At 41.2% G+C, this 27117-nt stretch overlaps 1 protein-coding gene across 4 annotated transcripts in view; it reads left to right on the top strand.

Annotated features, from left to right (window-relative positions):
* The window catches only part of BBS4 (Bardet-Biedl syndrome 4), a 41957-nt gene extending 16254 nt beyond the window's left edge, over positions 1 to 25703 (top strand). For 2 of the 4 annotated variants that reach the window (XM_089538721.1, XM_089538719.1), the window contains exons 3-16: positions 2602 to 2681; positions 4647 to 4710; positions 7071 to 7182; positions 8508 to 8580; positions 10503 to 10556; positions 14633 to 14760; positions 16875 to 16929; positions 18540 to 18608; positions 18920 to 19072; positions 19412 to 19583; positions 20490 to 20559; positions 22775 to 22919; positions 23325 to 23526; positions 24100 to 25703. In XM_089538721.1, the coding sequence (XP_089394847.1) occupies positions 2602 to 2681; positions 4647 to 4710; positions 7071 to 7182; positions 8508 to 8580; positions 10503 to 10556; positions 14633 to 14760; positions 16875 to 16929; positions 18540 to 18608; positions 18920 to 19072; positions 19412 to 19583; positions 20490 to 20559; positions 22775 to 22919; positions 23325 to 23526; positions 24100 to 24254 (1532 nt within the window). In that variant the 3' untranslated portion in view covers positions 24255 to 25703. The remainder of the gene's footprint in view (positions 1 to 2601; positions 2682 to 4646; positions 4711 to 7070; positions 7183 to 8507; positions 8581 to 10502; positions 10557 to 14632; positions 14761 to 16874; positions 16930 to 18539; positions 18609 to 18919; positions 19073 to 19411; positions 19584 to 20489; positions 20560 to 22774; positions 22920 to 23324; positions 23527 to 24099) is intronic. The other 2 variants (XM_089538722.1, XM_089538720.1) reach the window with 2 other exon arrangements.
* Positions 25704 to 27117: the final 1414 nt, after the last annotated feature.

Genomic DNA, 27117 nt, shown 5'->3' with positions numbered 1-27117 from the left:
GAATATGGGCTGCCAAACTCAGTGGATTTTACTTCTGAACACTAATACTTCTATTTTACAAAGTCGAGAATTGTTTAAATAATCACCTCTGGCTGTCCCTGAAATAGAGCTGTGGTGCTTTTAAGAGCAGAAGTGGTATGCTTTTCTACTTCTGAGTATATGGAAAGAGACAGATAGGATTGCCAGTCTCAGCTGTGCTTCTGGTCCCAAAGTACATGGAGGAACTGACACTAGATCCTAGGGACAAGGAATAATTCTGAAAGGGCATAGACAGTACATTTATGTGGACTTCAGATGCATACATCTCCTACTTCGGTGTCTAGTTATCAATCCAGATTGGGTGCCCAGGCATGGAATAAACGTAAACAGAGGACACTAAAAGATGGTGACGGACACCAGTCTTTGTATCAGTTCTGCCCCAGGAATTATCAATTAGAAGTGTACTAAATGATTAAGCATTAAGAAATATTAAGATTGCGGTTGTCATTGGGTCCTTCTGGGTATACTAAAGGCTGCCTGCAATTTTTCCTATGCACACGTAAGCTACAGTGAACACATGGCCATTTCTAAATACACATTGTGCTTGCAAGACTATTTATATGTAGAGCAATTATGTAGCACCTTTGAGACTAGCTGAATGAAAGACGTTGGCAGCATGAGCGTTTGTGGACTTAAGTCTATTACCTCAGATGCTTCTAAGGAAGTAGACTGAAGCCTACGAAAGCTCATGTTGCCAACTTCTTTCATTTAGTCTCAAAGGTGCTACAGAATCTCTCTACATAATGATTCTACAGACTAACAAGGCTATATCTTTGAAGACTCTTTATATTCAAGGATGTTTGGATGGGAAAAATAATTTGTCCTCCCCCTGTAAGTAGGCAAGATCAATAACAACCTGCCTGCCAATGTTGAGCCCTGCCACCTCGACCTTAAAAAGAGTGCCAGCATCCCTGATTTCCCAGGGTGGCCACAGGGGGTTGTCTTGAAAATAAATAGGGTTAACTGAATGTTTTGTTCACATAATTATGAAATCCTCATGAGTGGTTTGGAGAGTTTTTTTAATCATGAAGCTGGAAGACTTAAATAGTCTGATTTCGCCACTATTCCTCTTTCCTTATGCCTCAAACGCCTTACATTGGTGGGAATTAAAAATCTTGGTTTGGATTGAAGCTGGAAAGGGACTGCTGCCTTCACTTTGAATTGGACCAGCCTTGTTTAAGAAAGGGACAGTTCATATTCTGAGCTTGCCCCTCTCAAATGCTCTCCCCATCCTTGTTTCAGCATCACCTCTGCACTACTGCTTAAGCAAGTCTTTTTGCCTTTTGTTTCTTGCCAGACTTCTCTATCACAATATTGGCTTACAAACATTAGTCCTTGCTGTCAGTTACTATGGTTACCTCTGGGCTGCCATCATTTCAGCAGCAGAAATGAATCTGGTGCGCCACAAGTCATGTCTGCATGGTACAAACAGTGGCGTGTGTTTTTAAAACTTTAAATTCAGCATGCGGATGATCAGAAAGAGCAATACCCTGCCAGAAGTTACTGCTAGAGGCATCATACTACTGGTTGCATTATAACCCACTGTGTCTTGAGAACTTAACATTGATTTAAGAGGTTAGGACTTGCAATGCTGGCTCAGTTCAAAAGTCCACTTGTCTATACCAACTCGCTCTCCCTGGTAAGAAAAGCAAGATCTGGATTGTTTATGAGACTAACTAAGTGCTCTGGTTATGATTTCTAAAATACTATGCAGCTTAGGTCCTGGACATTTAAAGAACCTTTGTCTCTCATATCATCTTGCTCATCCATTTGGAGAGGTCTTGGACACTTGACCTGCTAAACACAGAGATGTGATAGGAACACAGAGAAAGACCCCTTTGCACTCAAAGACCCATTCGTCTGCCTTCTTAGCACTATTCCTGTGCCAGATGGAAGCATTTAATTTTCACTGGGCTTTTGTCCTGTCAGGTTGTTGGATTGGTATTTCTTGGTTTCTTTTTTTGAAAATAATTTTTTCTTCTGGTCTTGCTTTTATTTTTATTTTCAATACCATGTAATTATTTTAAACATGGATCTTAACTGCTTTGGATGACTCAGAAGTGAGACAGAAAGATAAGAGTATAGATAAAGAAAGAAAGAAATAACAATACTGGTAGTAATTTATTCTTTTTGTCCACAGAATCCATGGGCCCATAACAACAATATTTAATACATATTGCCAGGGCCTGGTACAGTCTGCCCTCCTTGTTGGTGGACTTGTCATCTGCAGATGGGTGGCAAGCCCCCATTTTGCTTAATGGCGGTGTGCACATGCGGCCACGCCACCATTAATTTTTAAAGGGACTTGAGCATGCATGGATTTTGGTATCCGTGGGAGAGTCCAGAACAGATCCCCCGCATTACGGAGGCCTGACTGTACAGTATTTTCCTCTCTATTTTCTTCTCACTGCTGCCTTCTGCTATATTATAAAAAGAGCAGCACTGCCTCATGCAATAGCCACAATTTTAGCTTCTCACTGCATGAACCCTGTAGTGTAGCTTTGAGAAGGAATAATCTGCTTATGAATATGCATGTTTCTGTTCTTCCAACTTTTTACACAGTGCCAGAACTGCCCATTCTGGAGAAAAGGAACTGGTTGATCCACCTGTACTACATCCGCAAAGACTATGATTTGTGTAAGGTAGGAATGGGGTATACTTCAACTGTGGCTTGTTAAATACCTTAAAAGGCAGTGGGTGATGAGGATAAAAGCCTTGCTTTGGAAGTGGACTTCTGTTCTCCTTGGGTCTAACTGAGATGTCACAGCTCTCCAAACCAGTGTTTGGAGATCAGAAGCATGCCAAACCCCACCACCTGCTTTTTCAGGCATGTGCACTCACCCTTTCCCAGCTTGCTACAAGCCATCGTTCGTTGTACCTTGTTGATTAAATCCATGCCAGAGCTAATTGTGGTTAATATCAATCAAGATTTCCTCTGAAGCCATGATTTAAAGTGGGAACACAACTTGGTTTTGGAACGATCCCTTCAGCGCTGATGCCAGTTTGAGAATACATGTAATGGCAAATATTGCAAGGGCATGCATACCAGAGAGGGGAGGAGAGGGGGGAGAGGAGAAAATTGAATGTGAAACTGCAGTTTGGAAACTGGGAAATACGCTATCTGAATTTAAGCCTAGTTATATTCTATGTTCTCCTTAATGTCCTTCTTCCTAGCAAGGCACTCTTTTTCTGCTCCAGATACAGCAATACACGTTAACTTGCCAGTTTCATGAGCATGGTACATCATTACTTTTCTTGTTCACTTGCCTCCTTCTGAGTAGATTGCAGCTTCAGCTTAATTGAAAGTGGCTTTTTTCATGTGTGCAGTTTGTGTTTCTCTAGGGGAAGGGGGTTATTATTATTATTCACAATATATCATTTTCTTCAGTGTCAGGCACAAAACACAAAACCTTTTAACACTGGTGGAGTTCCTTTCTAAAATGTATTGCTCTGGCTTTGTAATATCTCTAATGAGAAGTGACCTGTGTGTCTGCATTGTGGTTGAGTACATCTGTTTGTGAAAGAAACAGATGGACAGTACCCTTCCTCTTCCAATATGGTGTGTATTAACTTCAGCAGCATGTGCACTGCAGAAATAATCCAATTTGACCCCACTTTAATTGCCATAACTCAGTGCTATGGAATTCCGAGAATTGTAGTTTGTTATGGCACCAGAGCTTACAAGTTGCATAGACAAATTCCATAGCATTGAGCCATGGCAATTAAAGTGGTGTCAAACCGGATTATTTCTTCTGTGTGGATGCAGCGTCCTACATTTCTTGAAGGGGCCCTTTTATTTTGCAGTGTGCAGTGCCATGATGTGGATGTTTCTGCACCAGGAGATCTCAAACATACCTGCATGTTGTAATCTGTTTCTTAGAGCTGTTGTGTGGATAAAGTGAGATATCACTATGCTCTTCGCTGTCTCCTGGGATAGGAAGAAAAGAAATCCAAATGAATAAAAACCAGTACTCTAGAAACTTCTTGTGTTAATGGTACTGTAGTGCCAATGTTCCTTCATATACAAGAGGGACTTCTCTGATTTCAGAAAAGAGACTGTTTTGGATGCAGCTTCACTGAATTAAAAGCATAGACAAAAAAAATCTGATTGATCCTAGAGGTGCACCTTTCTCATTATCCTGAAGAGAAAGATTGTTTTAGAGCAGCTTGGAGTACAGTATTCACCGTAGACATCTACTGAAGGACATGGGTGTTAGGAATTCCACTTGCTTTAATGTTAGTTATTCAGAGGCTGTTGCTTTAAATCTAACATGTTTAATGCAGAAGGCTTTTATAATGCCATTAAGTTAGGGAGAGACTATTGTCAAGTGGGAGGGATAAAAATTACCTGCTCTTGGACAATTTTTCCAGAAGAGACAAACTACCAACATGAATAACAGTGGTATTTCATCAAATGCTCTCGCTCCATTGAAAAGACATAGGCATGCTTCTTTTGTTGCAGTGGGTACTTTCCTTAACAAATGCTACCTTAATGGTGAGGGCATCTTCTTATAGGACATAATAGCTGAACTCTTAATAACATTCTGCTTCTAGTTGAAACTAGACAACGTCATTATTAAACCTTGCCTCTTTACTGTGTGGTTCAGATTGCTATAAAAGAGCAACTTCAGGAGACCCATGGGATGTGTGAATATGCAGTCTATGTTCAAGGTAAGTTGAAACCATGTGCTTGCACATACATATACTCTCCATATGGCTTGTATGCTTACAACTTTACTGGTACCGTATGTTTTTCAAAACTGAAAGCCTCTATTGAGGTTAATAACAAAATTCTTTCACCAGATTTCTTCCATAATACAGCACACTCTGATTACTAGAAAAAAATTGAAAATGGGACATTTTGTACGGTCTCTTGCTCATAAAGAACACAGACATGAAGCTTATCCCTCTGTGGTTTTGGTTATTCCACACAGAAAAGAGAGATGAAATCTGATAGCATAACCCCAGGACACACTAATTACTAAAGAACTAAAAAGAGAGCACTTGTAAAGACTTATATATATAATCTAAAGTAGTTCTGGTTCTTCCAGATCACTCAGAAGCCCTTTATTTGATACATAGGTATCCCAAGAAAAAAATTATTTCTATGGTATTCTGGAAAATGTGGTATATTCATGTATTATTCATTCATTCGCTTAATTCCCTACCAGATGGCATTCAAAGTGGCATAGGATGAAAAATAAAATAAATCAGCAATACAGTCAGCCTTCCTTATCCACTGATTCAAGTATCCACAGCTTGAAAATATTTTTAAAAAGTATAAATTCCAAATAGCAAGCCATGATTTTTCATTTTATATAAGGGATACCATTTTGCTCAGCCATTATATTTAATGGGACTTGAGCACCCATTGGTTTTGTTATCCACCGGGGGGGGGGGGGGGGTCCTGGAACCAAACCCCAAAGGATAACAAGGTGCCACTTTACAAATGTTTAAAAATCCATGCACTATTATTGTTATACAATATAATATTTTCCTCTGAGAAGTTTAAAGAAAATTACATGAACTTATATTGTCCAGGCGACATAGAGTTAGATGCACTGAGTTTCAGAAGTAGAAATGCTTCATTTGATGTTTTTACAGTTCAGCTCAGAGGAATTAACTAAAGTACAATTGCCCTCCTCTGTAATATGTTGTGGAGAAGAAGTTGGGTCAGAGAATTGACACAGTGAGTGCTAGCCTCTCCAAATCCCTTTCACTCTTCTACAATATAGATGGCAAGGGTTTTCAAGACATAACTTTGACCTCTCCATATTATTCCATTTGGAGGTGAACTGAGACTGATAGCAAATCTGAGCACCACAAATTGAGAGAGACTCACTGTTGTTACTCAGCCAAGTTTCATGCCCTCCCTACCATTGAAACACCCAATGTATTAATAGCAGGTATTCAGTAAAAGGCAGGTAAAACCACATGGAGGAGGAATGCAGTGCTGTGGAAATTCGGGTTTTTTGTTCGCACACTTTAAACTGCAGAGGGTAGGTGGCTGCATTGCAACCCCGGGCCCCCAGAAGGTCCCTCCAATTTTCCCAGTTGTTTAAATGTAGTGTTGAAAATAATGAGAAACTCAAAATTTAAATTCTGCATGTCCCCATGCCTTGGAAAAAGTTGTCATTCATCCCCCACCCTTATAAAACCAGGCAGTGGCCTTTCCAAAGCGTCCTAGATTGTATTGGGGTATTTTAATTGTGCATGGAGAAAGAGACACTTCCCGTAGCAGCCAGGGGTGTGTATTCACTTCCTATCATATCTGCACTTTAGGATACATTTCTGTGACTTATCTATTTCCTGTATGTCTTATTAAAATCTGTGGCAGATCTGCAGGTGAAGTGTAGGATTAGTGGAACAGCTTGCACCATTGTTTCAACTGTCAGCCCTGCTCTGGCTTACTTCCCCAGAAGCCCTTGGTGTAGTTCTGTTTATAGGGCTTGGGTTCCCCATTTTCTTGTCCTCTTGTGTATTCAAACCTTGGCAAGGGTACCTCTCACTTCCACAGTAGATCACAGGATTAACATGCTGTGGCAATGTTTAAGAAAAGAGGTTATTTATTTTGTTAATATAGTTAAACCCAGTGACATATTACAACTCTGTAGCTGAAAATAAGCCAATATTTAATATATACCTTTTTATAGTTCTACTTTTTTTTCTTTAGTTAACTGGAAATTATAAAAATTTGAAATAATGTTTTTCTTTTTCATTCTTGATTTTGAGATGTTTTGAGATGAATTTCAGAAATTATTTGATCCTAATTGAAGAAATTTCCTTTCTACAGTGAAGAATGAGATTAATAGAGATAATTACAAAGAAAGCAATACATATTATTGGTTATGTGGAGTATAAGACATAGTAAATATAGACAACATTTATGATTTTTGGAAGTCGGAACTTTTTTTAGTTCTATATGGAATGTATGGAAATGTCTATTGTCTAGTGTTTGATTTTTTATGTTTTTTATATGAATCTTCCATAAACTTAAAAAACAAATATGCTGTGGCAATGTTGCTTTTCAGCTTTGATATTTCGCTTGGAAGGGAAGATTAATGAATCACTTGAGCTGTTTCAGACCTGTGCTATCCTCAAGCCACGGAGTGCAGACAACCTCAAGCAGGTGGCCCGATCACTGTAAGTGCCATTTAATTCTTGGGAACTGAGATATCATATCAAGGGCTGGGGTTCCTGGAGGCTGCTTCTGTTTCAGACCAATTCTCCATATTTGCATAGTTTAATTCCTTAAACATCCACTCTTCTTCATATGAATTCTTAAGAACACAAAAATTGCTGAACTGGGACAGAAGCCCATACATCCCTTGACTGCAGCTTTTTCTTTTCTGCACTGCCCAACAAGATGCTTCAAGGAGGCCATCAAGAAGGCTTGAAGGCAACATTCCACCTTATTTGCCCTCCAGCAACTTGTGTTCAGTTTATTACTGCTTTTGAATGTGGATGTTCTGTGTTCCTATCATGGTTACTAGCACCAAAACCAAAACAACAAAATCTCAGCAGGTCATAGAGTCACAGAAACATAGAGTTGGAAAAGACCACAAGGGTCATCCAGCCCAACCCCCTGCCATGCAGGAATACACAATCAAAACATTCCTGACAGATCCTGCCTGTTTAAAACCTCCAAAGAAGGAAACTCCACCAGTCTCAGAGGCAGCATATGTTGAACAGCTCTTACTGCCAGGAAGTTTTTCCTAACTTTAGGTAAAATCTCTTTTCTTGTAGTTTGAATCCATTGCTCCATGTCCTAGTTCTCTGGTGCAGTAGAAAACATGCTTGCTTCCTCCTTGCTAGGACATCTCTTCAAATATTTAAACATGGCTATCATATCATCTCTTAACCTCTTCCCCAGGCCAAACTTATCCAGCTCCCTAAGCCAGTCCTCACAGGGCATGGTTTCCAGAACTTTCTCCATTTTGGTTACCCTTCTCTGGACACGCTCCAGCCTGTCCACATCCTTCCTGAATTGAGGTGCCCAGAACTGGATATAATATTCCAGGTGATGTCTGATCAAAACAGAATAGACACTATACTTGATCTAGATACTATGCTATTGATGCAGCCTAGAATTCCATTGGCTTTCTTAGCTGCTACATTACATTGTTAACATATGGTCAATCTGTGGTCCTCTAAGGTTCCTAGATTCCATTCGCATGTCTTCACCTGCCTCACTTCAACTGTCAGTTGAGGGAAACTCTAAGGGGAGAGTTGACAGATGGCAACATTACACAAGCAGATTTGGTAAGGTTTGATGTTTCCCCTTCCGTATTATATGAGCATATCTGCATGGAATAGGTAAACAAGAAAGGGAATATCTAACTCTTTGATAAGGCCATTTTGACCAGCCAGGAGCAGGCCTTGGGACACACTGTCCACACCTTTGATTTCCCTGGCTGATTAACCATTGCCCATCTGGCTATAAGATGTGATTTTTGTTGTTGTTGCAGGTTCCTTCTGGGAAAGCACAAAGCAGCCATTGAAGTGTACAATGATGCAGCCCAGCATAACCAGAAGGACTGGGTATGCATGATCCTTTATTTCCTATTTATAAGAGAGTTGGCTTTGACACACAGATCAATGGATGACTTAAGGCAGTTTTTACACACTCGCTTACCTCTGAATATGAGCAGCAGCCAGTCTATGAATCCAGCCATACACAGAAACAACATTGTTTTTTCCTGTAGCTGCAGTGATTGGAGGGGAAAGTGCTAATGCAGCTGCAGAGATCATTGCTGTCTGTGTTAGTGTACCACTTTGTTTAGGATAAATGTTTCCTAATGTGATTTTGGCCCATACAAGTGACCAAGGACAGGCTGTGCCTGCTCATGTGTAGGGAGAAACTGACATAAACCAGCCCTTAATCCCATCAGTAGTCTGGGCCCTTTCCAGACACAAGCCTATTGCACAGTTCTGTGATGAAGTTATATGGGATGGAATATGCAACCTTTTCCCAAGGTAAAGCAAAATGGAGGAAGCACTGGCTTGTGTCTCCACCAGATGTGCACACAGATGGCTTCCCATTTTAATATGCAACAAGAAAACAAAGTATGCCTAGGTGCTCTCTCATGGACTAAATGTTGCTGACTAGGTGACGATCCCAGTATAGTGCATAAGTGCTAGCAAAAGATGAATTACTGTACAGAACAGGAACTGCTGTGGCGCCAAAAGGCTTTCTTGACAAGTCGCAGACATGTATTTGTATGATCCAGTAAGATTACAATAGTATTTTGCTCTGTAATTCTGCTCACTTTCAAAAATCTGTTTTTGGGTCATCATGGTTATCTTGCTTATAGGATAACAGTGGCAACTATCACCAATAGCAGAGAGGACACCAAAATTATAGATTGTTTTTTTATCAGATCTTTCTCATTCTTCTGTGTGAAATTTAATATTGATCGGAGAGGTTACCCTTACAGACAGAAGCTAGTCTGTGCTATGAACATTAAGAGTTGGGTCAGACTGAGCCAACTAAACCACAAACATCTAAATAGCTTAAATGACAAAGCAGGCAAACAGATCTGATCATCATTTGTCAGGTTTGAAAGGGAGTCACAACATTTTGACCTAGTTGGTCAGACCACCATTTTGGTGACAGTACTTGATCTTCTTCAGTCAATATTTTCAAGGCTTTCAATATTCCTTCTTTTAAAAAAGGAATGACTGTACCACTCAATTCATCTGGAAGAACTCTTCACTCAAATTTTATTTGATCATGCTTTGTGTGCTTTCCCTTTTCTTGAGAAAGCTGGTAAGCAGACTCATTAACAAAGAGGCAATAGAGCTCATTTGATGGGAGGGGGGCAGAAATGTCAGCTGAAGATGAAGTATGGTTTAAATATTATATACTTGATTTTGTTATTCATCCAGGAGTTTTGATGTATCATCTCTAGTTGTCTATGGCCAGTTATGCTAATTACCTTGTCAACACTTTGCAGTACAAGATATTAACTCACACACAGACACACGCACACCATTTTCCAGATTCTTAAAGGATTCTTTCATTCAATGGAGTGAATAACAGTGTAATGATTGTTCTGTGGTATCGATTCACAATTGCCCCACTGTGGTGTCTGAGTTCCTTAGATTTCTGACAGTTTCCTTATCATGTTGACTAGCATACTCACATGTCCTTCAGGTAAATGTATGCATTATACAGCAGGGAGATTTGTCAAGCTCAGTTCTAAGTTGTCAGTTTTTTACTGGATGGGCATAAGTTGTTACCAGTTTGAGAAAACAGGGTGGCCGTTTAGTGGCACATTTTTTATCCTCATTAGGTTGTGTCATTCCTGGAATTTTCTGTTTTTTGAGAGCCTTTCATTAGCAATCTGGTTTTGAGGAAAGCGGTAGGGCAATATTTTTGTTACATGGAATGGCAGGAGATTTTCCACCCACCTCTTGTATCATGTATCATTTACAGTTTTCCTCTTTTCTTTTGTACTTAGGAGATCTGCCATAACTTGGGTGTCTGTTACATGCAGCTGAAGTATTTCAACAAGGTAATATGGGTGGTTCTCTGGCAGGCAGTCCAGCTGGTTATATTGCTTACTGAAGGGAATTGTGTAACCCTATATATAGCCAGAGGCTATATAGGACTAGAACAGTAGCCCCCTAACCTTTTGGGGGTCTGTGGGAACATCTGGATTTTTTTAAAAGAAAAAAGAACAGGGAAAGAAGAAATGGAATGTGTAGCAAATAAGCCAAGTTTGGAACAATTACTGTTTTGGACTACAATTCTCAGTATTCATTCCGCTTGCTCACTAGGAGATTCTCTATAATCCCAAACAGTAACTGCCAAAATCTGAAAATAGGAATTGGAGTATGGGCAGGAAATTATATAGGGCATAGTAATATCTCTCTAGCCACTAGAAACCCTAGTCTACCTTCTTATGGTTGTGACTAGATGCCTTTTTTAATTTCTGTAAGCATAAGGCCTATTAATTTCTATTTGAAGATAAATACTAAGCATGTTAAAACACATTCATGCGACATAGTGGGTTTAATTAAGTGCTCCTCTTTAGAATGTGGCAAGTAGAATGCATGAGAAGAAAAGATAGCCCCATATAAGCCATACCAGCTTATCCAGGAATATTAAAGCAAGATTGCTGTGTTAGTGTGCTGCAGAAAAAAACAACAAAGAGTCATGTGGTAATTTAAAACTAATAGATATAACTCTGAACACTAAAGTGAGGATAGTCCAACCCCATAATAGAAAGAAAATCACCTCCTTTAAGATGTGGTGATGGAGAAGAGTGCTGAAGATACCATGGATAGCCAGGGAGACAAACAAATGGGTTCTAGAACAGATGAAGCCTAAACTGTCCCTGGAAACCAGGATGACTAAACTGAGACTGTCACATTTTGGCCACATCATGAGAAGGCACAACTCATTAGAAAAGACAGTGATGCTGGGAAAGGTAGAAGGCAGTAGAAAGAGAGGACGACCACACACCGATCAGGGAGGCCATGGGCCTGAACCTGCAAGATCTGAGCAGGGCAGTCGAGGACAGAGAGTCTTGGAGATGTCTCATCCACAGGGTCACCATGAGTTGGTGTTGACTAGAGGGCAGTTAACAAAAACAACAGAAGGTTTTATTTAGTATAAGCTTTTGTGGCATTTACTCATTTCATCAAATGAGTTTGAGTCCGCAAGAGCATATGCCAAATTTGTTAGTTTTCAGGGTACCACAAGACACTGTGGGCTTGCTTTTCATGGAACAGTATAGTATAATTATCTTGTTGGTTCAAACAGAAGTCTCCAAAAACCTAAGAAAGTGGGTGATTTATTCTAGAAGGCCAAATTCCACATTTTTCTCCCATATACATATAAACTCCCCTAAGAAGTGGAGCCTTAGACTTGGAGAACACATCATCTGCTCATCTGCAAAGCCTCTGACAATCACATTAATCCATGCAGTCTCACTGTGTTATGTGACTGACTCCCATGTCTTTAGAATTTAAAGGCTTTTATGGGTGATGAAGTCTGTTATTGCATGGTGCTCATGGACGTGATGATAGGGTTATCATAAAACTTTGCCTGGTACAGCGGTGGGAATTGAGTGTCCCACCAGCTGTTGTTGAACTGCTACTCCTAGCATTCCTCACCATTGGCTATGTTGACTAGGGGTGAGGAATACTGTGTCCAGTTCTGGGCACCACAATTTAAGAAGGATGTTGAGAAACTGGAGCGTGTCCAAAGGAGGACGACTAAAATGGTGAAGAGTCTGGAAACCATGTCCTATGAGGAATGGCTTAGGGAGCTGGGGATGTTTAGCCTGGAGAAGAGAAAGTTAAGAGGTGATATGATAGCCCTGTTTCAATATTTGAAGGGTTGTCATATTGAGGAGGGAGCTAGCTTGTTTTCTGCTGCTCCAGAGACTAGGACCTGGAGCAATGAATGCAAGCTCCAGGAAAAGAGATTCCATCTCAACATTAGGAGGAACTGACAGTAAGGGCTGTTCGCAAGTGGAACACACTCCCTCGGAGTGTAGTGGAGTCTCCTTCATTGGAGGTTTTTAAACAGAGGCTGGATGGCCATCTGTCGGGAATGCTTTGATTGAAATTTCCTGCATGGCAGAAGGGGGTTGGACTGTATGGCCCTTGTGGTCTCTTCCAACTCTATTATGCTATGATTCTATGAGAGATACAGAGGAATAACTATTGGAGGGTTACACAGTTTCCACTTGTGCACTGACAGAAACTTTCTTAGGACGGTGCTTCAGTCTGAACTATGGCAACCACAGGAATGGCTCTGCAGTTTGAGAAGCATATACATTTGCATGATGTAATCTTTGATTTTAAGCAGAAGGTTTTCCTGTCTGCTGTTTTAAGAAACCTCCTCCCCCTTGCCACTTCACCTTCCCCAGATTCCACCACACATGGCCTGTGTGCTGTCCTAGCACTGAGTCATCTGGGCCTATAAAATATAATGAAGCCTATGAGAGTAGGCTGGCATTTTCACTTTTTAGTAATAAACAGCCTAAGCTGCATAATTCTTTTTTCACTTTGTCAGCATCTTTCTTCTTTAATGTGCTTGGTGGGGGGGAAAAAGACCCTGCAACCTTTCATTCCTGTCCCACAGGCTGGGCCCTGAGGAGGAAAAAAGGCCATTGTAATCGATGCCTCTCATTGGAGGGAATTAAGATGGGCCCAGAAGGAATAGTTCTGTTCCTTTGTGCAGTTCAGCAACCCTCCAGGCTCGGTGCTGGAATAAGCATTTTGTGGAGTGAGGAGCTATAAAAGACTTGCTTACCTCCCATCTTGCCAGTCCCTGCAAAGCTGCCAGTTCTGTCATCCTACTGCTTCCAGACTTCTTGACATCAGGATACAACCCAAGAGTGGCAAAACAAAGGCAAGCTCTAGTTTCAGAGTGGTGGGTCCAAGCTAGCTGGGCATTCAGTACAGAAAAATTAACTCTGCTCTTAACACACATTGCAGGGGATTGGGGTGGGAGGTAAGAGAGAGAGAACTGGGATCTGTATAAAAGCTCTGTGCAAACAATATTTTTTATATATGTGAGCAGAAAGAGAGTGAGAGAAAGACAAAGAAAGAAAGAAGAACCCATGTCCCTTCCTTTGGAGTCAAGGGCTTGGATAGAGCCTCAGAGGGCTCCCATTGGAACAGGAAAAGGCAATACAGAAGAAACAAGTGACATTCTGAAAACCCCAGGCATATACAATTACTGGAAGGAGAGGAGAAGTGAGAACAGCAGTTGAGTGAAACATTGCTGTTTCACCCAGTTTGGTTGCCATTCTTAACTTTTCACAGGGCTGTAGGCGCTTCCCATGTGGACAAGGATACAACCCAGGAGTGGCAAAACAAAGGCAAAGGAAGACAGAGGAGCCCTTGATTCTAGGAGGAAACAGATACTTGAGGGGGAACTACAGAAAAAGCTTTGCTTGCCAGCATTTCTAAGTTCCCTCAACTTGAAAGAAGTACAGGTAGCAGGACTGAGAAAACCCTTTCTTTGCCCCTTGGAGTAGGCAGTGTCTAGCTAGAGAGACAAATCATCTGGCTGCATGGATAAAAGAAGGATTCTGCTACACCAAATGAAAACGTTCCTCAGCTTCTAGGTTCTAGCATTGCAGGGACTGAAACACTGAGAACTTCCCCTGCCCTTTTTTTCCTTTCTAAACTGTATTTCTCAATGCTCAACTTAGGTTTTAAGTTTCTGCGATGCTAGAAATTTGAGGACTGTGGGAAACTTTCATGGGTAGGGGAGAATTCTGTTGGGGGGCAATGCCCTCATTTTGCTCTTCCCCATGGCTAGACTCCTGCTCTGTCTAAAGTGGCTTTGCATGTTCTGAATTGTTTACTTCATTTTGCTTGTTTGGTTCACTGAGTTTTTTCTAACACATTATCCTTGTGCTTTCAAACTTCGGTGACGACAACAGGCCGTTTCTTAAAAAATACAAACTGATATTTCCACACCACTGGTAGCTTGCAGGCTTCAGAAATCCACCCATGGAGGATGGGTCCCTTTCCCTCAGATTGTTGGAGCATCATGAACAAAGCTGCAAAGCTGCAAAGCTGCAAAGCTGCTCATTTTGTGAAATTTGTTCTCTACTTTGTCCAGGCAAAAGATCAGCTCAATAATGCCCTGCAGCTCAACCGACATGACCTGACGTACATGATGCTGGGAAAAATCCACTTGTTGGAGGGGAATAAAGATGAAGCCATTGAAGTCTATAAGAAAGCAGTGGAGTAAGACCCTTTCTTCCCTTGCTCCATTTTGTTTTGGGAGACAGGAAGAGGATCTTGTGTGCAGCTGTTGAGCCCATTGCATAGATCTGGAAAGTGTTACGAAAACTCTTCTCTCTTAACCAGCCTTCTTGGGTGTTGTTTCATCCTTTGTTTTATTCAATTTATACCCTGCCTTTCTCCCACCAATGGAACCGAGGCAGCTTACAATTATAGAAATTCCTGAAATGTTCCTTTACAAAAGTCTTTTAAAAACCCAATTAAACACAATACTATTAAATGCAGATAGTTAAAACAGTTTAAAACACATTTAAAACATAATGAAAAAAATATACAGTATAAAAACACAGCACACTGCTATCAAATCATATGATTTAAACATCAATCAAAGGTCTGTCTAAATAAGAAGGTCTTAACATGCCAGTAGAACATGAGTCAACAGTGTGATGCAGCAGCTAAAAAGGCCAATGCAATTTTAGGCTGCATCAATAGAAGTATGGTGTCTAGATCAAAGGAAGTAATAGTGCCACTCTATTTTGCTTTGGTCAGGCCCTACTTGGAATACTGTGTCCAGTTCTGGGCACCACAATTCAAAAAGGGTGTTGAGAAACGAGCATGTCCAAAGGAGGGCTACTAAAATGGTGAAGGGTCTGGAAACCATAAAGCCCTATGAGGAATGACTTAGGGAGCTGGGGATGATTAGCCTGGAGAAGAGAAGGTTAAGAGGTGATATGATAGCCCTGTTTCAATATTTGAAGGGATATCATATTGAGGGCGCAAGCTTGTTTTCTGCTGTTCCAGAGAATAGGACCTGGAGCAATGGATGCAAACTGCAGAAAAAGAGGTTCCTGTTCAACTTTAGGAGGAACTTCTTGACAGTAAGGGCTGTTTGACAGTGGAAGAATCTCCCTCGGAGAGTGGTGGAGTCTCCCTCCTTGGAGGTCTAAATGTGCCTGTAATGGTGATGGGGCTGAGAGAAAGCCCTCCCCCAGGCCAGTTCGTGTAGGTCCGGAAGACAGGATCTTTGGGGTTGTCATTCCTACTAGCTCAAGTGAGCCTCAGACATTTCATTACCATGATGATGAGCTGAAATTACAGTACAGTGTGCCCACTGTACAGTACAGTGCACATACGTTGAAAGCCGCATGGGGAGCAAGGGGTGGCGCGTCCCATAGGGAATAATTCATTTAAATGGGGCTCAAGCATATGCGTTATTTGTTTTATGCAGGGGAGTCCGGAATGGGTGCACTGTAATAGCAAAGGAGTTTCAAAACACACTCTTTTGAACTGTTTCTGAAGGCTTGAGTGGTGATGCTAGCACCCCATTCTCATCCTTCAGCCTTGATATAGTTTGCTAAAAGAAGAACAAAGTTCTTCCTGTATATTTCCCCTTACTTCTAAGACAAACACATTGAAATGGTTGGAGAAGGCTCTCTGGTGTATGGCTTGCATGAATGGCACATGGGCATTTTATCTGTAGCAGACGTGTCAAGTCTTTTCCCCCATTGTTCCATATTGAGAAGTCCATTAGACCTGAATATGATTTATACATCTTGATTCTGACATCTTAATTTTCTTGGGAGCAAGGACTGGATCAGCCTGGTATAACCAATATTGGAAAAGTTGCTTAAGTGGCCTAAAGCTCATAGCTTGGGGTCACCATAAGTTGGAAATGACTTGAAGGCACACAACAGCCACAATTATAGTAACAAGATATTTTAGAAATGAATGTTTTTCTGGTTTTCAAATGCACACTTGCCCAGGGCAAGTACTTTACATAATTTTTTGCTCATCACACTTTGGTACAAATAGGCCGTCAAAACATGTCCTCAGCCTGCATGGCCAGAACCAGTCCATTCACTAAATGGGATGTATGCTGCTTTGAGGGTACCGTTAAAGGGAATCCAGTAGTACATTTTTAAATATGATGTATGGTATTTTTATTACCATTGTGTAGCACATTTGTCTTTCTTTGCTTCAATACCAAAATGTCTTGTCTTGAGTCATTTCCATTAAAATCAATGTATTTCTTTATAATAACATTGGGCACTGCTTGGTATGGACTGTTGTACCAAATGTCTTAATATAAGCTATATTTTTGTACGTATATATTTCAGGTTCTCTCCAGAAAACACAGAGCTCCTTACAACTCTGGGCTTGCTATACCTGGAGGTATGGGAGTCAATTCATTGCTTTACTGTTTAATGTGGTCCAGTAGCTATGTATACATTTGATGTCCCTGTGTCATTTCTCTAGTCCCATCAGGCAAAATTGAGCTGACCTTTCTACATAAACTGTCCTCAAGGGAAGTAACTTTATCTTGTACCTGTGAGCCAGACCTGAAAAGTCAATAGGCCATGCCCTTGTTACTTGCTCTTCCAAGTATAATAAAATACTTGGCTTTGTGAGTTTTCTTTATAGAAACAGGTCACAGAACTATTAAATAACATGCCATCTTGGGGGATAAACATCAGAAATAACTTGAAAGACATCAAATCTTGATTCTGACCCTTTAGGAGCCTGACATTTCAAAGCCCTTGCAGCACACTTTTCTCCCAAATTAGCACTCAGCGCTGCTTTGAGATAGAAATTGATCTTAACACAGAGGAAATCTCAAGAACACGGGAGCCACACTGTGGCTTACAGATCAAAACCAAGAGGGGGATCTTATAATACTGTTATTTCTTCCCTGGGCTTTCTGGAAGAATTTGGCCACAGGAAGACTTTAGCTTTTCTGAACTTTTTCTGAGATTGCTCAGAAGGTGGGGAAACAAGATAATGAAGCTTGCTCTTAGCCTTCCCACCAGGCTCTTGCCAACTTGCAACTGTGTTTTGCTGAATGGGGGAGGCAACCATCAAGGCTGAGTGGGTTAGCTTCATAATGAGACCAGCTCAAGTACTGTTGGTTGGGGTTGATTTGTAATGGATTGTGGATTTGGGGAGTTAATATTCTGGATGCCACAGTTTCAAACTTTGCAGCTATAGGGTGAGTTGAGCATCACAGGGACTTAAGTATAATGTATCTAAAGCAGTGGTGGAGCAGGGAAGGGACAGAGGGAGGAAATACAGAGAGATGCAAGATGTTATTCCTCTCTGTTTCCCCAGATCTCTCCATTGCAATCTTCTCTGTGCATTGCAAGAGGGCTGCCAAGGAATCCAAGTGACCTAATGATGTAGAGAGACAACTAACTTCCTACATCACCAGTCTGCTCCATCAGGCTTTGTAAATCAGCTTTTCAGTGGGGCATAGGAAGAGAACATAGAGTGGAAGGGTTAAAAATTGACTTCTTCCACAATATTCCCTCTAGCCCACACTGTGTAGCAGATGGGGCTGGGTGGGTGGGTGTGAGAAGAATAGATAGGGTCTGGGAAAGCCTGAGCAGATGGAATCTGGACCAGGGGCTGGAAGTTCCTCACTTCTGGTCTAGAACTAGGTATTAAGCAGGGCTTTTGGACAAGCACTCTTGATACCCACACAATGCTGTTGTTTCCAAGGAAATGCTTGGGAAATGTTAGGAAGCAGGTGATGCTGGTTATGCTTTTATGAATACCAGAAGGTATTGCTAGCTGCCTATGATCCTTGATGCTGCAGAAAGCTTGAAACTGTTAGTAGCCATGCTGGCTAGGGAACTGTAGGAGTCATAGTCCAAATACTTAAATGTTTGAAGCTCTGACACTGTACAAGCTTGAGCAGGTCATGGGAAGCAGCTCCTTTTCATATAATGTGACAAATTTGTTGTACATTATTTTTCTCTTGTCTTCCTCTTTTGGTCTTTCTTTAGCGTGAGGATTATCAGAAAGCCTTTGAGCATCTTGGGAATGCCCTCACATATGATCCCAGCAACTATAAGGTACTAATTCAGATACACTGAATTAATTGAAGGAGGGGAAAAAAATTGACAGTCAGTACATATGTTTGGAAGTGGCAATCCAAATAAGTGATAATCTGATTAGAAATTAATGAAATATTATGAATCAGTTTAATCATCTGGATTCTTTCCTTGTGCTTCTTTGAGATATCTCTTTTGGTGAGGTTCCTTATCCTCAGCACAATGTTTCTCAGTTTGGTGTTTTGAAAATTCCTTTATTCTGTATTTATTCAAATGGGTGAAGAGCCCAGGTAGTTTGCCAGCTAAAAGTGAGCTTTTGTTTGTTCTCAAAGGCCATTTTGGCAGCTGGTAGTATGATGCAGACACATGGAGACTTCGATGTAGCCCTCACCAAGTACCGGGTGGTAGCTTGTGCTGTTCCTGAAAGTCCTCCGCTCTGGAACAACATTGGAATGTGCTTCTTTGGAAAAAAGAAATATGTAGCGGTAGGTGTGTATGCTTAATTTCCCCTGCCTGCCCACCACACCTTTTTCAACAGGAACAAGCCTCTAAAGTTTGTCCTTGTTCCCAACCCACTCCTGTTCCCTGAGCCCTCTGACAGAGAGAGTTCTGAAGCAAGGAAGCATGTATTTTTTTTTATTTGTGCTGCTGTATGGAGAATATATTTTTGAAACGAACAGGAGGATTCCTTCCCGCTGCTTTTCTCTTCCTTATTCAGGTGCATACCTCCTCAAACCCTATGACACAGAGTGATGGTGTATCTTACTGAGATTTGAAGAAGATAGGAAGTTGCAATACTCAGACAAGCTTCTGTTTCCTTGCAGGCCATCAGCTGCCTGAAACGAGCAAACTACCTCGCACCCTTTGACTGGAAGATCCTGTACAACCTTGGCCTAGTCCATCTGACAATGCAGCAGTATGCTTCTGCATTCCATTTCATTGGTGCGGCCGTCCACCTCCAGCCGAAGTTGGCAGAACTCTACATGTTGTTAGCAGGTAGCACTAAGACCCTTGCCTAGTAATTGTGATGAAGAGAGTGCTTATAATTGGCAGTAAAGGTTGTCTCCCTTGTTGAGAAAACCAGAATTGATTTTAGTATTTTAAGCATGTAGAGTTCTTGATATTAATGATATGGCTCCTTCCTATACGAATCCATAGAAGTTATTGCTCCTATTTTATAGATTATTTGGATCTGTGACTTTCCTACCGCCACCACTTTCCAGGTTCATGTCCAATATTTTGTTTATTGAAGAAGACTCTGGCTTCAGATAATATAAATGACCAGAATGTAAAGTCCCTTCTAACCATTCCTATCTTGCTTAGAATGGGTGCTTGAATATATGAATCAGCCTTATTCAAGTTAGAACATTGGTCCACCTAGCCCAGTAACATCAACTCTGGTGGTTCTCAACCTTTGTTCTTCCTAGACTTTAACCACAAGACCATTGGCTATGCTTCTTGGGGCTTCTAGGAGTGGAAACCCCAAACAGCTGGAGTGCCAGAGGTTCAGAACCACTGATCTACTCTACCTGACAGTGGCCCATTAATATCTCAGGTTAAACATTTTCCATTACCCACTGGCCCAAATCATTCAGTTGGATATGACAAAAATTAAACCTGGGATCTTCTGCAGGCAAGCCTGGAATGTTCTGCCACTGAGCTTTGGCTCTTCTGCTGTTCCCTGCTTAGGAGTACACATGCCTCAGGGAGGCCTATAAGGAATGCTGCAACTTACTACATTATGTGACCTAAGAGGCAGCGTTGTAAGTTGAGGCTTCAGTACAAACTCTGCTCAGCAAGACTTTGTTTCCATGTTACCAGCTAGTGAAAGTTCAAAAATAATTGTTTTTTTCTTTCACGTTGCCAAAAAAAGTCATTACCATTCTTCTTTTTCTATTGCAGTTGCGTTGACAAATCTTGAAGATGCTGAGAATGCCAAGATCGCCTATCAGAAAGCTTCAGCATTGGACACGTATGTTTTGGGAGCGGGTTGCTATTTGCTTGAGGTTCTGCAAAGAATGGTCTTGTCAAAAGTGCATTATTTGTAGCAACCACAAAGTGGTGCCACAAAGCATATATTCATAACCTTAGACTGGCCTTTAAGACTGATAGTATTGGTGAGTTTTTTGGTTTATAGCATCAAAGGGCTGAAAAGCCATTATCTTGATCTTGAGCAAGAAACAGTGAGAGGGTGTGTGCACATGTGTGCTTGCCCCTGCCAAGCATCTTTTCAGCTACACACAGTCACTGCTCTGATCTGGCCACCCTTCAAAGTCCTCCCTGGAGATAGACAATTCTGCAGTGTCCCTGCAACCAGTGTGCTTGATCTATTTAACAGAGACACATTTTGCTCGTTTAAAAAATATGGCTTGTGCAAGACTGGAAGATACCTCTGTTATTCTAAACTATGCCTTAGTAAGGCATTTCTTGGACACTGGTTTTAAGTGACAACTGCTCCTTCCCCTATTGAAAACAGCACCAAGGCCTAATTCTGATTTATAACACAGTTGTGATTAGGTTGTCAGTTAGTATGTCAAAAAGCCTCATGCATTCACAAACCCTAGACTTCCTGATAAGAGAGTAAATACTATGAAGGCAAGGCATTTTGCTCTGAACATAGCTTGACCCAAAAGGAGTCTTGCAGATTTTCTGAAGGTACATTCTGTCAAGATCTTTTTAGGTCCCAATTGCCTGCTTGTGTAAAGCATGCCTATATTTCTCTCTGTCTCAGGACCTTCAGCAAATCTGCAGCAATTAACAGCAGATCTCTGAAGAACGTCCCAAGTCCTTAACTGAGGCTACTTCATGTTGGAGAGTGGCAAATTGCAACACAGGAATATAGAATTGTTCATCCATCAGCCAAACTCTTTCCACACAGCTAGTTTTACATAAGTGACAATCTGTGAGGTAATTAACCATCAAAGCCACATGAGGCAGATCCTTGGTTGCTGCCCTGGCCCCAAACCTGAGAATTCTCTTGTGGCATTACAACATTGGCTTGCGGATTAAAGATTAAGCCTGTGTGGAGAAGATTAGAGTGCTTTCCACATACATTTTACTTGAAAATAGTGTACAGTCGGACCTCTGTATCCACAGATTCAAGCATCCATAGCTTGGAGATATTTTTTTAAAATTATAAATTCCAAATAGCAAACTTTGATTTTGCCATTTTATGTAAGAGACACCATTTTATTATGCCATTGTATTTAGAGCATCCACTGATGTTAGTATACATGGGGGGGTCCTCGAACCAAACCACAACAGATAACAAGGGCCTATTGTATAATTTACACCTGCTTGGAACAGGACATGCAAGAAACCCAGAGGCTGGCAGCTTGCAATGTCCAGGATTCTGTCAAATTCAAGCTGCTTTGCCCTTCATAGTAAACTTGTGTTAAAGGCATATGAAGTGTTGAAATACAGTCTGGAAATAGTTTACTATGGAGGGCAAAGCAGCTTGAATCTGGAGTATGGTATGAGTTCCAGAACAGCTGGAAATTTCTTTTAGGTTGGAGAAAGCATGTTTTGAAAGATGAAGAGTGGCAAATTGGAGCCTAGAATTGTATATCTTCTAGCCAAACTCTTGCCTCACAACCATGCAGCTAATTTTATACAAGCTTTACTCTCCTCCTGACACAAGCTGCTGAGCTCTAAGAACTCTGCATGTTGTTGTCACTTTAGAAACAAGGATGTGGCTTGCAGCACAACACCTACTGCATCTAACATGTTCTTTTAAAAAATTAAGTTTTCGCTGGGAAAAAGTACAGCAGTTTTTCTAGTCCTGGTAACTTTGGGAGAAGATATCATTTGCTGAAAATCTTTGATCTTAGAGACTGTCTGGAAGAGGCTTTCCAGATTATGCTTTGGGCAGCTCCTTTTTCCAGCTCTCTATCTACGCATGGTCTTTCAGGACTCCCATTACTGTTTGTCATTAATAAAATCTAATTTTTAGAGAAAAAATATTGAGTGTTATTTAATTTGCATACTGTGTTGCATTCATTCCAAAACATGTGGAATTTGGTCTTCTAGATTGCAACATTTTAATTACAGTAAACTAGGGCACCTCTAAGTGGTGTCTTACATGTGTTCTTGCCCACAGTACATGGTGGCAACTTGAACCTGTACATTCATTTTGAGACCAACTCAATTATACTGCCTCTGGCTTAATCCTATTTTCTGTCTCTCAGAGACAGGTGCAATCCTCTGATAAATCTCAACTATGCAACCTTCCTCTATAATCAAGGGGACAAGAAAGAGGCCATTCTCCAGTACTATGAGATGAAAAAAAAGGTCCACGCATTGAGGGAGAACACACTCGAGTGTGATCCTGAGGTATGTTGGTTTAAACTGCTGATCAGACTGCTAAGTAGCAGAATCAGTTACAGGTTCAATCAGAAATGTTTGCCAATTCTCAGTAATATAGCAGTGCTGAGGCTGGCTGTGCTGCTGAAGCTGTCTTAACTGATGGAGGACAAATGGGATTCTTCCCTCAGTCTGTGCTGCTCTGGAGTGCTAGAATGCCTAGTCAAGTGGTCCTCTGCATCTTGAGCTTTGTCCTTTTCAGCAGCCACAGCTCTTTGAATGAATGATGATGGGCTTTGGTGAGCAGTTCCCAGTCCATGTGCCAAGAGCAGACATCTACTCAGGATCTAATTCTTCCTGTACTTTTGAGAACCTCAGTGGTAAAGAGATGCTACAGAACTTCAGCTTGCCTCCCCTTTTTTCTTGTTTGGGCAGATGGTGGAGGTAGCCCAAAGACTGGGGGCTGCCTTACAGCTTGGAGAGGTTGCAGTCTGGACTAAACCTACAAAAGATTCCAAATCAAAGCCCCGAGGGACTGCATCCAGAAAGTCTTCCAATGCCCAGCCTTTGGGTTCGAATCAAGCCCTGGGACAGGCTATGTCTTCTGCCGCTGGGTATGCAAAGACCATGATTCCAGGTATGCCTGTCTATGCTACATCGATTTGTATGGCCAAATTCAAGCTAATTTCTTCATCGTCTCGATGTTAATTCCATTGTTTGAACATGCTACACAGAGGCTGTCATAAGGAGTGTGTGTGGGGGGGGGATCTTCAAACTGAAGCAACTTCTCTCAGATCACAAGAAGCCCCCTCTAGAAAGCCTCGAGTTATATTTAAAATACGGATATGGGCCTGCAACTGTAGAGTGAGTTGAGGGTGACGGGAGAATTAAAAATCCAGTTTTTCAAATTTTATTCTGCTTTCCATTTAAGAGTACAAAATAATCCACTGAAAGTAGCCCCAGTTATATAGAATTAGAGGCACAGTAAGCAGGGTGTCACTGGGTATAAATAAATACAATTGGATGCTTTTAGCAAAAACTATACACTGCATTTTAATAGCATCAGTGTCATACAGGAAGCATAGTGTAGAGGTTGTCAACCTCATGTATTGCACCATGTGTTTCTACTGCTGAGGCTGAAGCTCTCTGCTGTGTTTGTAGAGCAGCGCAAGATATTATTACAAGATTTATGCTTACTTTCTCCCTCCAGGTTCTGGAAATTCAACTCAAGTGGCAAAGGCTCCCTCCCTCCCACTAGAGCCTAAGCCCAACTCAGAGTCTGGCCATGAAGAAGCCATAACTCCTGCAGAGGAACAAGAGCAAAGTGATCCAAGCCAGGCAACAGAAGGAGGCAAGGACTCCTGAAGAGATAGGCTGAACCTGAATGGATTTTTAGGGTCCAAGTCTGATGTTCATTTAGTGCCCCACAAACCTTGATCCATTGTAAGGTGGAGTGCTTCACTCCTTCCTTTCCCTGCCAAGCAAACAGAATGTTTGGGAATTGTGTACCAAATCTACTTTCTTCAGCATTCTATGCACAGGCATGTTGAAGATGCCATCAAGAGTGAGATTTTGGAATAGCCTTTCCTGAAGATAGCTACTTTCTTGGAGCAAGAAGTAGGGTAATAACCAAGTCCCTGGTGTCCTCTACAAATGGAGATTGCAACCTTCTCATTCTTCTCTTGTGGCTTTGATTTACCTTTTCATAACTCATCTGAATTATCAGCCAGCTGTTAGTGGCTGGAGGCCAATATGAGGCAGCTGTTGCAACCCGCACACCAACGGCTTTGCTCAACACTGTCAAATTTGGACTGGATTCAGCTGCAGATGCTTTTGCACATTTTCTGCTGCTACTCTGGATGCTAGAGGGATTAAGCTAGATAACTATCAGATAGCTTCCCAATAATTGGGATGGGGGACTTTAATCTCACAGCAGTTCAACAGAAGAGAACTACTTTGTATAATGGGGAAGCTTTTATACATGTAAAAATATTTAATAAATAGATTGAAAGCCCTTCTAATTTTACTTCTCTCGTATAGTACTAAATTCCTTTATACTGTAGATTTTTGAGCATAGTGCCAACCCACACAATTATCTGTTACCTAAAATGAAAGAATCTAGATCAGAATAGCAATACAATTACTAAGGTGGCTTGCTGTTTCATTGGCTCTTGCTTCACAGGAAAGAAGGTAGTGTAAGGCCTCCTTTCAGAATCTCAAGAATTAGGGAGATGGGTTTTTGTTTTTTTTGCCAGATACCTTGAGCTGGGTCTGGAAACATACCAGCAGCCCCAAACAGAACTTGCCACAGAAACTGAAGTGACCAGAAAATGGATATCCAAATAATCCAGGAAAGGCTTAGGGCTAACTTACCTGCTTTTGTGAGTCAAAAGTAACCACAACTACAACTTGAACATCCAAGAGTGAAACTCACGTAGACATCTGAACCTTTGTGTGAACTGACTGAGAAGAATGGGATTCAAGCCATCTTGAATCCCAGTTTTGGAGAAAAGCGAGATTTAAATCCAACAAATAAAGGCATCAGGTCAGTCAGCTCTCCAACAATTCAGTCCTGACTGGTTTTCCTCATTGTCAGCCTCACCACACTATACTGAGGGCCTTAACATACACTCAATTTGATAGTGGCTCCTATGTCTTTTGCTGAAAATCAGCTTTTATTCAAAATACACAACAGATTTTTTAACAGTGCCTGGATTTTTTCCTTTCTTTTCTGTGTGAAACTATTTGCATTGGGGCTCTACATCCACCCAGAAAGCCACATGTGAATTAGCCCGGGTAACCAGAATTCAACCATTATAGGCTGTTAAGTGCCACTAGCCTGCAGCATAAACAGTTGAAGGCTCAGTAAGACAGTGGCCCTTAATTTATTGAGGCAGCTGTGAAGAACCACAACTCCATGACAGAGCATATACAGAAAATATTAAATGCAATCCCTAGGATGGAAAAGTTACCTTTCAAAAACCCTGGAGAAACACTGCCTCCAAGCTGCCCAATAGTTCTGGTAAATGCTGGGGCTTTTCTGTTTCAGGATTGCATACCTTGTAATGGTTGTTTCTGCTCCTGCGAGTCACACTGCAACTTCTAAACCCAAATAATTACAACCAAGGAATACTTTTGGAAATGCAAAACAACATTTAGTGAAAATGCCATCCACAGTACAGAATATTAAAATACAGACATATATGAGAAGCAATTCTTTTTTCATAGTAATAGAAGCAAAAATAATTTGGTAATAAACATTCTTGAAAAATTACTTTGAAGGATACTCTTTAGCTCTTGCAAATGATGCCTCCTCTACCCCTATTGTTTATGAAATCAGAAAACAAAGTGTACCTTTCACATCACAGGTGACTTTCACAACCATATGCTATGGCAATGGCAATGGCCATGGCAGTAAAATGGCAGGTGCTGTGTGTATGCTTTGCCCAAGAACTATTTTTTTAAAATGACACAGTCTGAACCCCCTGAATCTCATGTTAGGTTCTTGGGCAAATCCCTGAGAACTGTGGTGGGCCAGAAAGTTGTAGTAACCTGACAACTTAGGGGGAAGAAAATTGCACAATCTGGAAGAGCAAAAAATTCATTTTTGCCACCTTCAGATGAAAAGAACAAGGTATAAAGCACAACTGCCTGTTAGTAAAAGCTTTACATAGGTTTCAGCTGTAAGAATGTACCTGTTTCAGTATGTTGCTTGGCAAAATTGTTTCCTGACACTAGGAGACTCGTAGGGAAGATTTATTTCATAGAGACGCATTATGACAAGGTTCTGGCACTGGACAGTCATATTGCTATTGCTGGCGAAGCAGGGATTGGCTTGTGCCCAAGTGAACTGGCTCATTTAGCAGCTACATTGTGGAAGTCTGATCAATTTTATTGGTCCTGAATTGGGTACCAAATGAAGGGGACAAAAGGGAGAAAGCCTCCAAGTGACCAGAAATATATTTATTCAGGTCCACACATTCTGAATATCTTTTTCTGAGCAAGTTTTACACAAATTCATTTCCAACTCCGTGGTATTCCTCCACTGAAGGATGAAGATTGTGTGGCCATCCAGATAATGTTGAAGTGCAACTGCAACCAGCTTTACCCAGCGCAGGGCATAGGAATTGGTTCATGCAAGCTGCATTCCAACATCATCTGGAAGACCACATGTTCTTCATCCCGGTCAAGTTGCTAAGTCAGGTTTGCAAATCTTAGATTCGTGTTC

The sequence above is a fragment of the Sceloporus occidentalis genome, unplaced genomic scaffold, assembly GCF_023333645.1.
Source record: "Sceloporus occidentalis isolate IW3139 unplaced genomic scaffold, rSceOcc1.0.p SCAF_9, whole genome shotgun sequence".
NCBI classification, from domain to species: Eukaryota; Metazoa; Chordata; class Lepidosauria; order Squamata; family Phrynosomatidae; genus Sceloporus; species Sceloporus occidentalis.
This window is presented reverse-complemented; position numbering and strand designations above follow the sequence as displayed.